Source organism: Onychomys torridus, chromosome 4 (genome assembly GCF_903995425.1).
Source record: "Onychomys torridus chromosome 4, mOncTor1.1, whole genome shotgun sequence".
NCBI lineage: Eukaryota > Metazoa > Chordata > Mammalia > Rodentia > Cricetidae > Onychomys > Onychomys torridus.
In genome coordinates this window covers 4,353,155-4,367,456 of record NC_050446.1, presented here as the reverse complement: position 1 = coordinate 4,367,456, position 14,302 = coordinate 4,353,155, and the positions used below count along the sequence as shown (strand labels likewise).

The following is a 14,302-nucleotide window of genomic DNA, read 5'->3' as shown; positions in this document are numbered from 1 at the left end:
CAAGTACATTCTGAGTAGGTAGCAGTAGACACCCTTTCTTGTTCAAGCTTCCCTGTAAATCCTGGTGCCACACTGAGCCTTAGTTTTCACTTCTGCCAATGCTCTGGGTGACCTTTCAACTGATCAAATGTGGGTCACCTGTCCAGGGCCTTAAAAGAAAGAAAAAGCTTCCATAGCTTTGAGCTAGGTGCTCTGGAATTCTTCATCATTGGGGCCAAAATGTGCCCAAGACTTTATGGACTGCCTGGAAACTGCCAGGTACTATCACTTTATCCTCTCACTAGGCTGCTGTTGTAATAGCTCAGCAGGGTGCCTAAAGGGCAGGCAGACCTTAGGTGAAGTACTTGCAGCCTCTGACATTGGGCACATCATGCATGGTACCTCTCTAAGATCCAGTTTCCTGTAGAGATGGAATCTTCTTGGGGTGTCTTGTGAAGATGGAGTGAGATAAGAACACACTTGTAACAACCTTTTAGGAAAGTGTGGTCATGTTTCTTTTATAGAGGAGGAAACTCAGGCTCTGGAAGGGGAAGTGATTTGCTAATGTTTTATGAATACTAAGGAGGAGCCTGGAAAACAAAACTGTCTTCTTCCATTATGTGTACTGCAAAACTGAACCTAGTTCCTTTGCTTCCTTAGTAAAGGTGCTATGGAGAGAGGCGTCAGTGGCTTCAGTTCAGCGTCTAAGGAGATGCACAGAATGTTTACAACCTTCCATCATTCAGTACCTTCCTAAACTTAACTCATTTACTTAAGGTCTCACAGCAAAGGCTGCATAGTTCCCCAGATAGACTGCTAAAACACAGGATCTGCAGGGTCAGAGGCCTCATTTAGTTGCCCCTTAAAGACCCAAGAGAGCGCTGGACACCCAGCACTTGGGAGGCAGAGGCAGGCAATCTCTGTGAGTTCAAGGCCAGCCTGGTCTACAGAGTGAGTTCCAGGACAGCCAGGGCTACACAGAGAAACCCTGTCTTGGGAAAAAAAAATCACAAAGGAGAGCAACTCTTCAGAGCCTGCTGGGACCCCTGGCTGCCACATCCTGGGCTTAGTGTCCCTCTCCTTCTTCCTCTTGGCCTGCAAGCTAGACTGCAGCCTACCACCCTGGACAGTGACAGGATCTTAATTGATATCCTGTCTCTCCTTGTTTGTCCCCCTGATGATATGTGCCTCCTGCACCCAGCCCTGATGTTCTCGCTCTGCCCCTGAGGATGCTGTGTCTTCACAGTCTCCATGCTTAGACTTGACTTTCCCTCCTGCTTCCACTGAATTAGAAAAGAGAAAGACTACCAAGCAGAAGGGAAGAGTGGTGCATTTTTCGATGTTTCCAGAACCTTTTGTGAAGCTTCTCCACAGCAGGCCCATTCTCCTCTGGTTTGCTCTCTGCCGAGTCTGGAGACTCTCTGGTGGTCCCTCTCTGCTCATGGAGACTTGACTTTCTTCTGTTACAAATTCCTAATCGTGGTGGTGCACGCCTTTAATCCCAGCACTCAGGAGGCAGAGGCAGGCGGATCTCTGTGAGTTCGAGGCCAGCCTGGTCTACAAAGCGAGTTCCAAGAAAGGCGCAAAACTACACAGAGAAACCCTGTCTCGAAATACAAAACAAAACAAAAAAAAACAAAATATAAAAAATCGTAACCGTACCAGTTTCTATCATGTTCTTTGAATGAAGGGCTTTAAAGCTCTTTTATTAGACCACAGCAGTACTCGTCAAATACAAAGGGAAATGTGCTCATGCAAATAAACTGTTTACAGGAGCAGTGACTTGTGACGCTGGTGGTCCATGTTTCAGACTGAGTTATTGCAGAAAGGCAGTTGCTTGTCTGGCGTGAAGGTAGGTGTGCTCTGTACGGAGTTTTCTGCTTGACGTTGCACAACAGCTCCTTGCACACTCACAGAGTTTCAGCCAAACGGAAGTGCTGCCACAGAGTTCCTTTGTCCACCTCTTGCAGTTTGTTAAGGGGTGGTTGGCCATGTGTTTAGGAGGAAAGGTGAGGTGTTGGGCAAGTCCTTCTCTGTGAGCCTCACTTGTCTGTGGGATGGATGTGACGGTGATCCTGCCCTGTGAGACTGTTGGGAGGTGTCAACTATGGAAGCAAGTAAATGGCACTATATGTTAAAAGCTCATAATGAGCCACAGTGCACCATGTAAGGATTGGCCATTGACGAAACGCCTGTGCCTCGGTGCCCTCCCAGTCACAGGCTGCTCTGATTTTGTGTGGCCTTGCCCTTGGTATTCCTCCCAGTAGCCCCGTAGACTTCCCACAGTCTCTTTGGGTGAAGGAGGAGTGGACCCCTGGGGCTAAAAGCTGTGCTGACCTGGATAGGAAATAAGCCTGTGCCCTGTCCACAGGGACCTTGTGAGTAATGAAAGCATCCATTGTGCTATATGGGCTGAGAACTTCCACATGAATTGACTTTTTCTCACTCCTCCTTTCTGAACCCCCCCTTTTCATTTTATCATTAGGTAGTAATTAGTATTCAAGGGAAATTGGTCTTAATATATTAAAATTGGTTAAGTGCATTTAGACCTGTACCACAGCCAATGTCTTATTGGAAAATGTAATTGGGGACTCTGTGTATGTAATTAATTGAATTACAATTAAGAACTTTCATTAAGCGATACACTGGTACATTAGAGCAGTAAGGAGACATGTTTGACGAGCTGCAAACCCTGTCTGGGCTTTAAGTGAGGGCACAGAGCCTTGCACTCTTCCAGTAGGCTCCTGGCCCCAGAATGTGCCCTATTGCCCCTAGTAATGGTTTTGGTAATGCATCAGGTGACATTCCTGCAGTGATTGGATGGGAGGTAGGTTTCTTCCAGCATTGTGTTCTGTCTCTTGATTCTTAACCTCAGTATTGGTCAGATTATCCAGTCCTTAAGTATTCTGCCTTGTAAACTGTCCAGTGTTAGGATACCTAGAAAACAAAAAACAAAAAACAAACAAACAAACAAACAAAAAACATTACTTTCCCTGAGTTCTGAGCCAAAGACATCGGAGGAAGGAATGATGGGAATATTGCCAGCCTAACTTGCAACCAAAGCCATCATGAGCCCTGTGTCCCACCCCGCAAATGGTCCCATTCCAGTTCTCAAGGATGGTTGTGTTCACTGTGAATGTGTGTATGTGTTCACTTGTCCTTTATACGTTGACATTGATCTCAGTTGTGACAGCTACAGGATTGAAGAGTAAGTGGAAAAACACTGGTCCCCATACGCTGCAAGTGTTGTAAGAAGAAAAGAGATTGACCCAGTGTGCCCACAGCAGGAGGGGAACAGATAACAGGGATCAGCAGCCCCCAAGACTGCCTTTTAGCTACTGAGAGAAGGCTTAGATTTAAGTGGAGGGCAAGAGGAAAGCAGTCTTGGTCAAGGTGTGTCCTGCCCATCACTGGCCCATCATGGCTCAGCTCTGGTCCCTCCAGCAAGGTGAGTCCTGATAAAATTGTTAAATTGTTCATCTGTTACTCCCTTCGATTGAAGCCTCACTCTCATGTGAATGGGAAGGGGGATCTGTCCTGCATGGTTCTGCTCTTGTAACTCAAGGTAACTCAGGTAGTTCACTTCTGTTCCTTTCATCAAAATTCTGTACAAAATGAAGGCAGAGATGCCAGGCTGGCATGTGCTTTTGCTACCTGGTAGGCCCAGGCGAAGAGTCGGTGCTTTTATTTAGCAAAGGTAGCTTTTGAGAGGAATCAGCTTCTTTGAAGAAAGGGGAAAATGAGTTAAAAAGAGGATATTCTAAGCTAGACACTGTCCACCTGAAGCCCCAAGACAGAAGTGCTTGGCACTGAGAGGACCCTGAACAGCATGGGTGCAGGGTGAGCTGAGGGCTAGGCAGGACCCTTCTGTGATCTGTTCTTTCAGAAATTCTGCAAACCTAAAGCTGCTTCTTTCTGATCACCTCATAAAGCAGGATTACCTTGATTTATTGAGGGAGAGCTGACATCTCTACGTGGGAAGTCCTCCAGCAGACTGACTCTGGCTCCAAGAGTTTAATCAATTAAGCACTGTGACAGCGAGGATCCCTACTCAGATTGTAGCATAGCCAGTATCCTACTGTGTGATTCTGGTGGCTTTAAAGAGAATGCTGCAGAGGGGCCTGTGTGTGTCACAGTATATCACCTATTGATCGTTTTTAGAGACCAGCAAAAATGACTAGCAGCTGAAGGGAAGTGTTTAATAGAGGGGAAGCTTTGGGCGTATGGGACTTTGGGGACTCAAACAGCTTCTGGAAAAAATGTGATGGATGCAGAGCACTAAGGAAGAGTTTTTCTCCTTGACTTACTCAGGCATCCAGCGTTGAATCTGACCCAGAAGAGAGACATTTCAGTCTTGTCCCCAATTCCTTTGTTCCAGTGGGACAGGCATGTTTGTGGACCATTTACTCAATACAGTTCTGGCCTGTGGCATTGTATAACTCCAGCCCATTGAAGGAAGGCCTTTGCCCAAAACAGGCCATGCCACACAGAAGACTCAGTTCCTGGCTCCAGCTTCCATGAGTGTGGGACTATAGCAGCAAGGTGACAAATTGAGCCTCACTTTTTTTTTTGCTTCTCACTTTTGGGGATGACATCAACCGGCCTAAAAAGACATTGGAAAATGAAAGGAGATGATGTGTCCATAATGCTGGACACACAGCATCTAGTATGTGCATACAGTACACACCCAGTCAATGCCCACTGAGTCCCTGTCCTCAGGGCACCCCTCTTTTGAAGGGTCTCAATGGTGTGGTGAGTTCTGTAGACCCAGGTGAACTCAGGTTCTGCTGACCACAAAGCATCTTGGATCAAAGCTTCTGGTTGCAGCGTTCTGCTGGCAGCTTTTGTTGAACGTTTACTGAGTGGCAAACAGTGTGCCTCCTAGAGTGCACTTTCCCTGCCTGGGGGAGTGCCTCTCCACAAGGAGACCACAGACACTTCCATGAAAGACCTTGTAATGAGAGCTTTCCCCAGAGAGCTGCGGTCCCGAGAGACCAAGGAAGGCTCTGTTGAACTAGACTTTGAAGCACAGGCATTTTGAAAAAGAATGGGTGCCCTGGCCAGATAGTACAACCTGAGCAGAGACCATCTTGGCTAAAGTAGGGGTGGTTGGGGAGTGGACAGGATCGCAAGACCTTGAGATAGAGTGGTGGGACCATAGTCTGTTGTCTTCCCTTCTCCACCAGTGAGTTCTTGGCACAGCATGTTCTCTGTGCCCGTAGACTCTCTCTCCTCTCCTCCCTGTCTTCCTCTCCACTTCCTTTCTCTTCTCTCCTCCTCCCTTTCCCCCTCTCTTCTCTAGCCAAAGGCAAGCACTTGTTCTTTTCTAAACACTACTCACTCTCTGTGTACTTCATTGTTTTCTCATCCTTTTTCTCAGAATTCCTATTCCTGCCTTATCATCCAAGAACCCTGTTTCCTCAGCCCCTGCACTGGCCCAGCATCTACCCTGTGCTGTGTATTTCTGGGTTGGAACAACAGGTCATCAGGGTTGTATCATGAGAAATTCAGAGGAGACATTTACCTTCTGGTTAGGTTCTAGGGATTTTATAGGAGACTGAAGTTGCTTTAACTTGCACTAGACTAGGCCATTTAGACTTGGTCTGAGACCCACTTAGCCAGAGGGTGAACTTGAAAGTCTTGTGTGGCTTGCTCTGTGGATATAGGAAAAACACCAATAGCGTACAGCGAGCTCATCTGAGCTTTGACTTAATGACTAGTGCCTACTCATTTGAAAGAAAGCCATGTGCCTCTAAATGTCTCCCTCGGTGCCCATAAAATCATGTGTATGAAGTACTTTTGAAGTAGGAGATTGTAGTTAGCCTTGGTTCTCAGCACTGAGAGCAAACTGTTACTCTTGGAATGTGTGTATAGACGCTTTTAGCTGAGTTTGCGATCAGGGTGCAGCACATTCACACAGGCCTGACTCTACTTCTGTGTCCCATCATGGGTCCAGATGGCCACCGAGGACAGGAAAGGCATACTAACCCACCAAGTCCCCCATTCTCAGACTTCTTACATTGAACCCCTTTATACACTTAAAGTTACTGAGGAGAGGCTGGGGGGGGGAAGCTTGGAATTAGATCAGGTGTTTAGCTCATTCAGGACCTCAGGTTCAATCCCCAGTACCAAAAAGGAGGAAAACTATTTAATTTGTCATTGTGTATTATTTTGATTTGGGAATTTTTGTTTCCTGTTTTTATTGGAGGAGGGGCAGGGAGTCAAAGTGTGTCTATGTGACTTAGGCTAGACTGGAACTCTCAACCCTCCTGCTTCAGGCCCCTAAATACTGGCATTACAAGTGTGTGTACCCCCTGACTAATAAAAATGTATTGAAGACTACAAAAAATTTTATTTATTATCTATATCTAGAAATATGAACAGAAAATTGTGTTTCTTACGTCATTAAAAAGAATAGATCTGGGTTGGGGATTTAGCTCAGTGGCAAGGCCCTGGGATCGATCCTCAGCTTAAAAAAAAAAAAAGAATAGATCCGTTAGCATACACATTTTTGTGAAAAGATAACTAGATTTTCTTTGAAATTTTAGTGAGAAGAGTAGTACTGGCTTCCTTCCTCTCCTCCCCACCTCACTCCTCTCCCACCCCCAGCCCCAGCAGGATGCCTTGAACTCTTTGTCCTGAGCATGACCTCCTTGCACTAGGATCACAGGTGTGCATCTCATGCCTGGTGTGTTCACTGCTGCGGTATCCTGGTTTCTGTGTGCCCAGGGCCTCATGTGCCTTGCCAATGCTCTGCCACCTGAGCAGCAGCCCTGCCCTCTTATACATTTTGCACATTCCTGTCTGGCTAATGGCATATCCTAGATCTTCATATCTGCTTCTGTACTCAGTTTGTTACAATATATTGTTTGGATTGTAGTATCGAAAGAAAATTTGTCCTACACAGATACATTATTGAAACAGGGGAGAGAATTTCTGTACCCTTTTCAGATAATTGTTGGTATTAATTTTCATTTATATCAAAATTCAGATGATAGTTTCCTAAAGGTTAATTGCAACATAGAGTCAGAACTCTTTATTATGATGTGCACTTGTAAGGGAATGAGCGTAAAAGGAAAAAGATGTTTTACTGTTGCTATGAAAACAGTATAGGACCATGGGCCCTGAAGGGAGCTTGGAGGTAGATGTACCCACCGCTGTCCCAGACCTGCACTTTGAGAACCTCTAAGTTTGAATTCACTGTTCTAGCCACATTCTCTTGTCCAGGGGTCAAGCAGGTGAGCACTTGGATATAGCAACTGCTTTTAAGCCCAGCCCGAGGGAGGAGAAGAATGGAAATGGGAAACAGACATGCAGACTCCAGAGTCTGGTGGTCCTGTCCCACAGTGAGTGGCCAAAAGTTAGAGTTGAGGGACATCTGACTTCGTACCATGGTCTGTCTCACAATACCCACTCTTTGTGTACTGCAGGGCTAGGGTGGTACTTGGTTCCTTTGTTGCCTTCTCTGCTTCCCTTTGTGTTTCTCACCCCAGCCTGAGATGGGCCAGACTCCATCCTGTGGGCCTCCTGATTTTGTCCTAGGCAATTAGGCTGCTTCCTCTTTCTCTGTCCCAGACCCTTCCATGTCACCCTCTCCCAGAGCCTTCTTGTCAGTCCATTTGTGCTCTGGTACTCAAGTCACTACTAAGCCCCACCCCAAAATGTGATCTATCACCTCCAGGCTTGAGTTACTGCCATGGGAGCATTTTGACACAAGACATTACGGTAATGCACAGCACATAGAGACATTAACACTCGCGACTTTGACAGAGTACACTGTGAAGTCTTTGAAGGCACCATTACGATTTATCTTGTCACTCATGAGAAGATCCAGTTCAGCTTTAATGTAGATGAACACAGTGTGCCTTTTGTCTTATTTAATTGCTTGTGACCTTTTTAATTGCTAATTTAACAAAATACCAAAGGGTTATATTTCAATTAAATTAATGATTTGGGGAGAGTTTTTGCGTATTTGTTTTTAAGACACTTTGGTTCTCTCTACTTTCTACTTTGAGAAGATAAAATGTCATCTAGAACAGAAGTAGGGTTTTAATGTGAAGTTGATAGTACAATAACGATTTCCATATGCAAATGGCATAATATCAAGTTTCTTATACATATGGTTGGGTTGCACCCTCTCCAAACTACAGACATGCAAGGTTTACACACTAACCCATTGCATTTTTCTGGCCCCCATAACACACTGCTAATTCAGTGCTTTGCTTCAGATAGCTGCCGTGAGATAAAGGGCCTATTCCAGATGCCATTCATTGGGCTCGTCTGCTTGTCTTGTTCCTTTCTGTTCTGTAGCTAGGTCATAAGTTCCTGAGGATCAAGAGCCTTTCCTCCTGGTACCTTCTCACATTCTATACTGTTGGATGGCTGATACACATGCACACACAGATCAGCCGTACCTATACTCAGTGGTACTCCTGGGCCCGCTTGAAAACTGGCAGTGGGGCTGGAGCTGCTGTTTCAGCAAATAACCTGCTTGGCGTGAGCATTTGGACTAGGAGGAAATGCAGGACAGCGCCTTCCCTGTGCCCTTGATGCTGTGCCTTCCTGATCCGAAGGGCTAGCATGCCCCTGTCAGCAGGGACATGGCTCAGAACTCACTCAAAAATCAGGAAACCTAAATCCTCAATGAGATGTGAATTTACCCTGGCAGAGAGTGGAAGGCCAGTGTGTAAAGCATTAGTGTTGAACCAGCTCCAGCTATGAAAGTCTAAAATTAATAGAAGGAAATTGACAAGCCTTGCTGGCTATTCCATAGCTTAAGACCTTGACTAAAATTCTATCATCTCATCTGCCCATTATTAACATTTCAGCAAAATATAAAGTTTTCATTAATCTCCCACAGTAAAGTTAGCCATGAAAGCTGGGACTTGTTTGAGCTTTTAGGACACATTAGCTGGTGTATTAAACAGAAATGTCATTCTTCAGCAGCTTCTACAAGAAGCTAAATCAATTGCCAGCCATATTTATGCGGCACTTTATCTAAAAGCATCTGAATTATCATTTACAGCTAAGATGCTTTATTAGCAGCTGGCATTGAAATTGCTCAGTAAAAAAAAATTGTATGTCACATGTAGTAATTTTTAAATTGGTTTTAATCCAACATCATAAAATGTAAAAATCTTAAGTACAGGGCTTTGTTGTTATTGTTTTATTTTTAGTAATTGGCATTTTAGCACAGTGAGCTATTACTCTTTCCAAATCCAATACCTGCAATGTTTAGAAAATACCAATTAGTTACAGTTTCAGAAGCTGTAGAACTCAGGGCTAAGCTCTATCTAATGTGGTGTTCTCAGCAAAGATGGCTGAGAGGGACTTTAGTATTTAAGAGATAGAGAACGTTTTCTTTATAATTCTCATGTATAAAAAGTCCTAAGGTAGACATCAATGCCTTTGGGCAGTTATGTTTCTATTAAAATGTAGTTTGGACAAAGTAAATGACTATGCTGAACTTTTCTCCCAGCCTTCATTCTGATGTCACATTTCCCAGGAAACATTGAGGACCATGGTCTGTCCCAAATCACTGGTGCCTCAGAAAATGAAACCAGCTCTTGCAGAGGTGGTGTGTCACTCAGTCTGTCCTGCAGTAGGACACTGGTTTAGTCACTGCCTCACATTGCACTTGCACTAGGACTGAGAAGAACTGGCTACAGGGGTGAGCACAGTGCTCATTGTGACTGCCCTTCTGTAGCTTACAGTCCAGAGGCAGAGACAGGTAATGACTTGCCTGGCCACTGTCCTGTAGATGATATGGATGCAGTATCAGGAGCCATACTAGATCTGGGGGCTTGGAATTAGGAAAATCTCCCTTCTTGAAGCCTCATTTGAGCAGGCTTTTGAAAAGGGATAGGGAGGAGAGTGGAAGGGACAGGAAGCAGGGTGCTTTGAACAAGGAGGATGACATGTGCAGTATGCTCTGAGACGGGACTGTGTCCAAGGTATATCACGTCCTTCCCAAGGGGACAGCCTGTCTGTTGCAGGTGCTCTATTGTCCGTATGAATGGCCACTGTGTTTGGAAACAGAACATCCAGTTCCTGATAACTGAGTTCAGAGCAAAAGGAAAAGGAACTGACTTGTTTAAAAAGTCAGCCTGTAGGCAAAGTAAAGCATGGAGCTGTCAGGCTGCAGAGATGCCCAAAGCTAGTGCTTTTGGTCCTATGGACTCCATCTAAAGGGATTCTGGAAGTTTGCCTGTGGTTAGCCTTTATAGTGTGGCCTTGGGATGTGACTTAGCTTCTCAGTTTTAGATGGGAAATTCCAGAACCCTCCATGTTGCCGTGAGGCTTAACATGAATAAAGTACTTGGCATCATGGCTGACACGGGTAACAGACTACCCATTATTTACTTAGAAGTTTGGTATGAACACACCAGTTGCCCATGTTGTTCTCAGGAGAAAGCATAAAGATGAATAAGAAACTTCACTGACCTTCATGGAACTTCCACATTAGGACAAAACAACCACCAAGCAGTTCTAGGACAAGGCTGAGTACGAGCCTCTCTGGCTACTGTTAATCATTTTGTGTATTAGATTCTTTACATGAATTTTGATGTTCTGTTAATGTCAAAGACAAGTTCACAGAGGTAGTCACTCACCTAAGATCACGCAGCAAATTAGAGGTAGAGGTGGGAGTTGAACCAGGTCTGCCCAGCTCTGGATCCAGTATAAACCAACTATTGTAGATGTGTCTACACTGAAACAGATTTCATGGAAGTGGTGAAGTTGAGCTAGCCTGGGGAAAGGGAAGATTTTGGCTCTTCTGTGCTAGAGCTGAAGGAGTAGTCTAGGCCATGGACAAAACCCAGCAACTGCACGTCAGAGGTCAGAAGTATACATCCCAGACTCTGAGGACTGATGATGGTTTGCCTTTGCTTGCTGTAACCTTGGACCTAGGAGCAGTCTGCAGAGTTTGGGAGGATCTGAGAGAGGTATTATGAGGACTGATTAGAGATTAGAAAATTGTTTAGCCAGTTAATAAGCTGCTGTGTGCCTCCACTGCTGCTGCAGAAAGGGCTTCATTCAAGAGGCCTGGGATCCGGGGAAAGTTGTAGAGCATGTCTTCCCGTTTGTCGCCCATGTCACGTCACATGGTGTGAGTGAGTTATTGGACCTCTAGATAAATGAACCAGAGGTCTTGTGGCCAGATTCCAGAGGCAGCCCAGCAGTCCCAAGGTCCATGAGAGGCTCCTGCCTGAGGCAAGAGAAGCTGTGGAGCAGGCAGGGACCACCAAGAGGCAGCTTGGGGATTTGGAAGGGACAGAGTTCTTCAAGGAGCATGGGTGATGACCATAACCACCACACTCTCAGATTTTGACCCGCTCTGTGGAGACCAAGCTGCTTAAGAGCATGAGTGGGATGCTTTCATCCTTTTCTCCCCACTGCCCAGGCAAGGGCCTGCCTTAGAATAGGCAGTGTTTGTGGAATTAACTGTTGAATGATTAATATGTTAGCATTCTCTGTTTACTGGAATGGTGTTATTAAGTCATCGCTCAGCCTTTTCTCCTCCAAATTAAATAGCCCGTATTATTTTAATTTATCCCAAAGCATTTTAAGCAGACGCCATTTGCCAAGCCTCATGTATCTTTATGTGTTAAACTGTTCTTTTCCTCCCCAGGTTCAAGGGCAGACGGAGTTTTTGAGGAGGATTCACAAATTGACATTGCTACAGTTCAGGATATGCTTAGCAGTCACCATTACAAGTCATTCAAAGTCAGCCTGGTCCACAGACTGCGGTTCACAACTGACGTGCAGTTAGGTGAGTGCGTGTGGGTGCAGACTAAGGAGAATTTGTCTTCTGAGGAAATGTTAAACAGTGAAATTTAAAGGATATCCTTTTCCAACCTGAGGGGTCTGTCTGTCTTCTTTATGAAGCGGAAGATTGGAAAGAGAACTCACTTCTTAAGACTGTCCTCAAACTGATGGACCTGTGGGAAGTTCCATGGAGCCTCTGGTCCTGGGGATATCCTAAGAGGTCCCCAAGTTCATAGCTTCCTTGTTCAGGAAGCTTCTCAATGATCTCAGAGGTTATATTTGGGTCTCACTAGAAAATCCAGTACTTGCTTTCAACGCGTGTCTGGGCTTGATTTGTTCTGATTAAGCACTAAATATCTGCCTTTACTTAATCCTAATAGGAATAGAAAATTCACCATAATAGTCAACCTGACATTAGTGCATCATCATGGCTGCGCAGTCTAGGTGTCCATGTGTCTGAGTCACTGCTGACTGCTCCCTTTGCACTCTTTACTACCTAGAAGGTGGCAGTTTTTCCCATCCCACTTGACAGAGGTGATGATGAGGGACAAAGATGGCCTCCTGCCCAACTCACAGAGGCTGGTGATAGTGTCATGTGGAACCCAGGTCTGACCAGCTCTTATCCTCTGCCCCCTAACAAAGATCCCCATGCATGGGGAGAGGAGAAGCTGGGAGGGCACCAGGCTCACACAGAGAGGGAGTTGGATTGTTGCCCTGCCATACCTGTCTCCTATAGGGCATTGTTTGCCTGTTGCATGAGGGGATAAAGGTTGGATCTAATTCTAATATTACTAAGTTTCTATTTCTTGTAATAAGATCTCTGATACTGGTATTAATCTGAATCTAGCTAATATGCCATGAGCCTCAAAAAACTCCTCCAGTATTCCTTCCCAACTTTACTTGTGTACAGATGTGTGAGCCTGTAGAGGTCAACCTCAGGTGTCTTCCTCCAGTTGCTCTTCACCTTATCTTTCAAGACAGGGTCACCAATTTGACTAGATTGGCTGACCGACAAGCCCCAGGGCCCACCTGTCTCTGACACCCTAGTACTGGCTTTTTACTTGAGTTCTGAGAATCCCAGCTCAAGGCTGTTATCACAGCATTTTACAGATTGAGTCATCTCCCCAGTTTTATTGACAGGAGCTTGCCGTGTATTCAGTGTTCAGCTTTGTAGTTAAGGGATGGGCCGCTAATCCTCAACTAGCTTAAGGCTGTGGCTCCCTCGTAACTGCCATGTAACCTATCTCTCTGAGCCTCAGTTCTGCCCTGTTCTAGGAGCTCAGACAGCGCTATATAGTAAGACCCTATCTCAAAAACGAAATTAAGAACATAAAATTGCTGAATATTGTGTGCACTGGGGCACTAATGTCTTCCGTAGAGAGAAAATACAAAGGCTTCCCGGAAAGAAGGCAGGTGTCTAGTGCTGGCATGAGCTCTAGATGCTGGTAGAGCATTTGCCCGGCCTGCTCAAGGTCCTCGGTTTAGTGTCTTCCCGCCCTCGGGAAGGGGGTTGACTTCTGCCTGTGGTTTGAATGAAGATGTCTCCCATAGGCCCATAGGGAGGGGCGCTATTAGGAGGTGTGGCCTTGGAGGACGCGTGTCACTGGGGGTGTCACTCTCTTCCTTCGGCCTGCTGATCCAGACATAGAGCTCTCAGCTACCTCTCCAGCACCATGTCTGCTGGTGTTTTTCCACCATGATGATAATGGACTGTAAGTCAGACCCAATTAAATGTTTCCTTATAATAATTGCTGTGGTCATGGTGTCTCTTCATAGCAAAAAAACCCTAAGATAGCCTCCTCTCAAATGCTCCAGACAGGCCTGTTGGCATGTGTGGTTTCTGGAGGAGCTATATTTTTCTGGAGCTCAGCTTATTGAACTGTGGGCCCTGACCTATGTGGGTTCGTAACATTGAATGTGGAGATTTCAGAAGTTCTGACAATAGTAAAAGGTTTCTGAGTATACAACTAAAACCTGATTCACAAACCAGTATGCAATGAGTCTGAAGGGTTTGCCATGTTGGAACTTCTGATGTCACTGCAGCCCTGGTTTTGAATCCCTAATGTCTGTCCTCTGCACTCACTGTTCATGCTCTCACAGAAACACCTCAGCTCAGACCTGAGCAGACTGCTACATGCTAGGAATTGCTATGTTTATACTGTACATCGATTTTCTTTCAGGCTACAGAGATGACTCAGTGATTAGGATCGTTTATGATTTTCTGGAAGACCTGGGTTCAGTTCCTAGCACCCATATGGTGGCTTATAGCCATCTATAAATTGAATTCCAGGGAATCTGACATCCTCTTTTGGCCTCCACAAATGCTGAGCATCTGAATGCCCTGAGATTGTTTTGAGGTAGCGGGCCCATGTAGAGCATTTGAGAAGAGGTCAGTCTTCCACATCTATATCATGATAAAGTTCACAGCAGTGAATGCTGGGATCACACACTTGTCGATCAGGGCCTGTAGGAAGAGCTGGGGACTGTAAGAAGTCACCACCAATGCCTTTGGAAGGATAGACAGATATCTTCACTGGGTCTGGGTAGCACTTGAACT

General features: G+C 45.4%; 1 protein-coding gene across 4 annotated transcripts in view; it reads left to right on the top strand.

The window, feature by feature from the left end:
• The window catches only part of Mapkap1 (MAPK associated protein 1), a 207,119-nt gene that overhangs the window by 152,388 nt on the left and 40,429 nt on the right, over positions 1-14,302 (top strand). For all 4 annotated transcript variants that reach the window (XM_036185132.1, XM_036185133.1, XM_036185130.1 and 1 more), the window contains exon 9: positions 11,609-11,749. In XM_036185132.1, the coding sequence (XP_036041025.1) occupies positions 11,609-11,749 (141 nt within the window). The remainder of the gene's footprint in view (positions 1-11,608; positions 11,750-14,302) is intronic.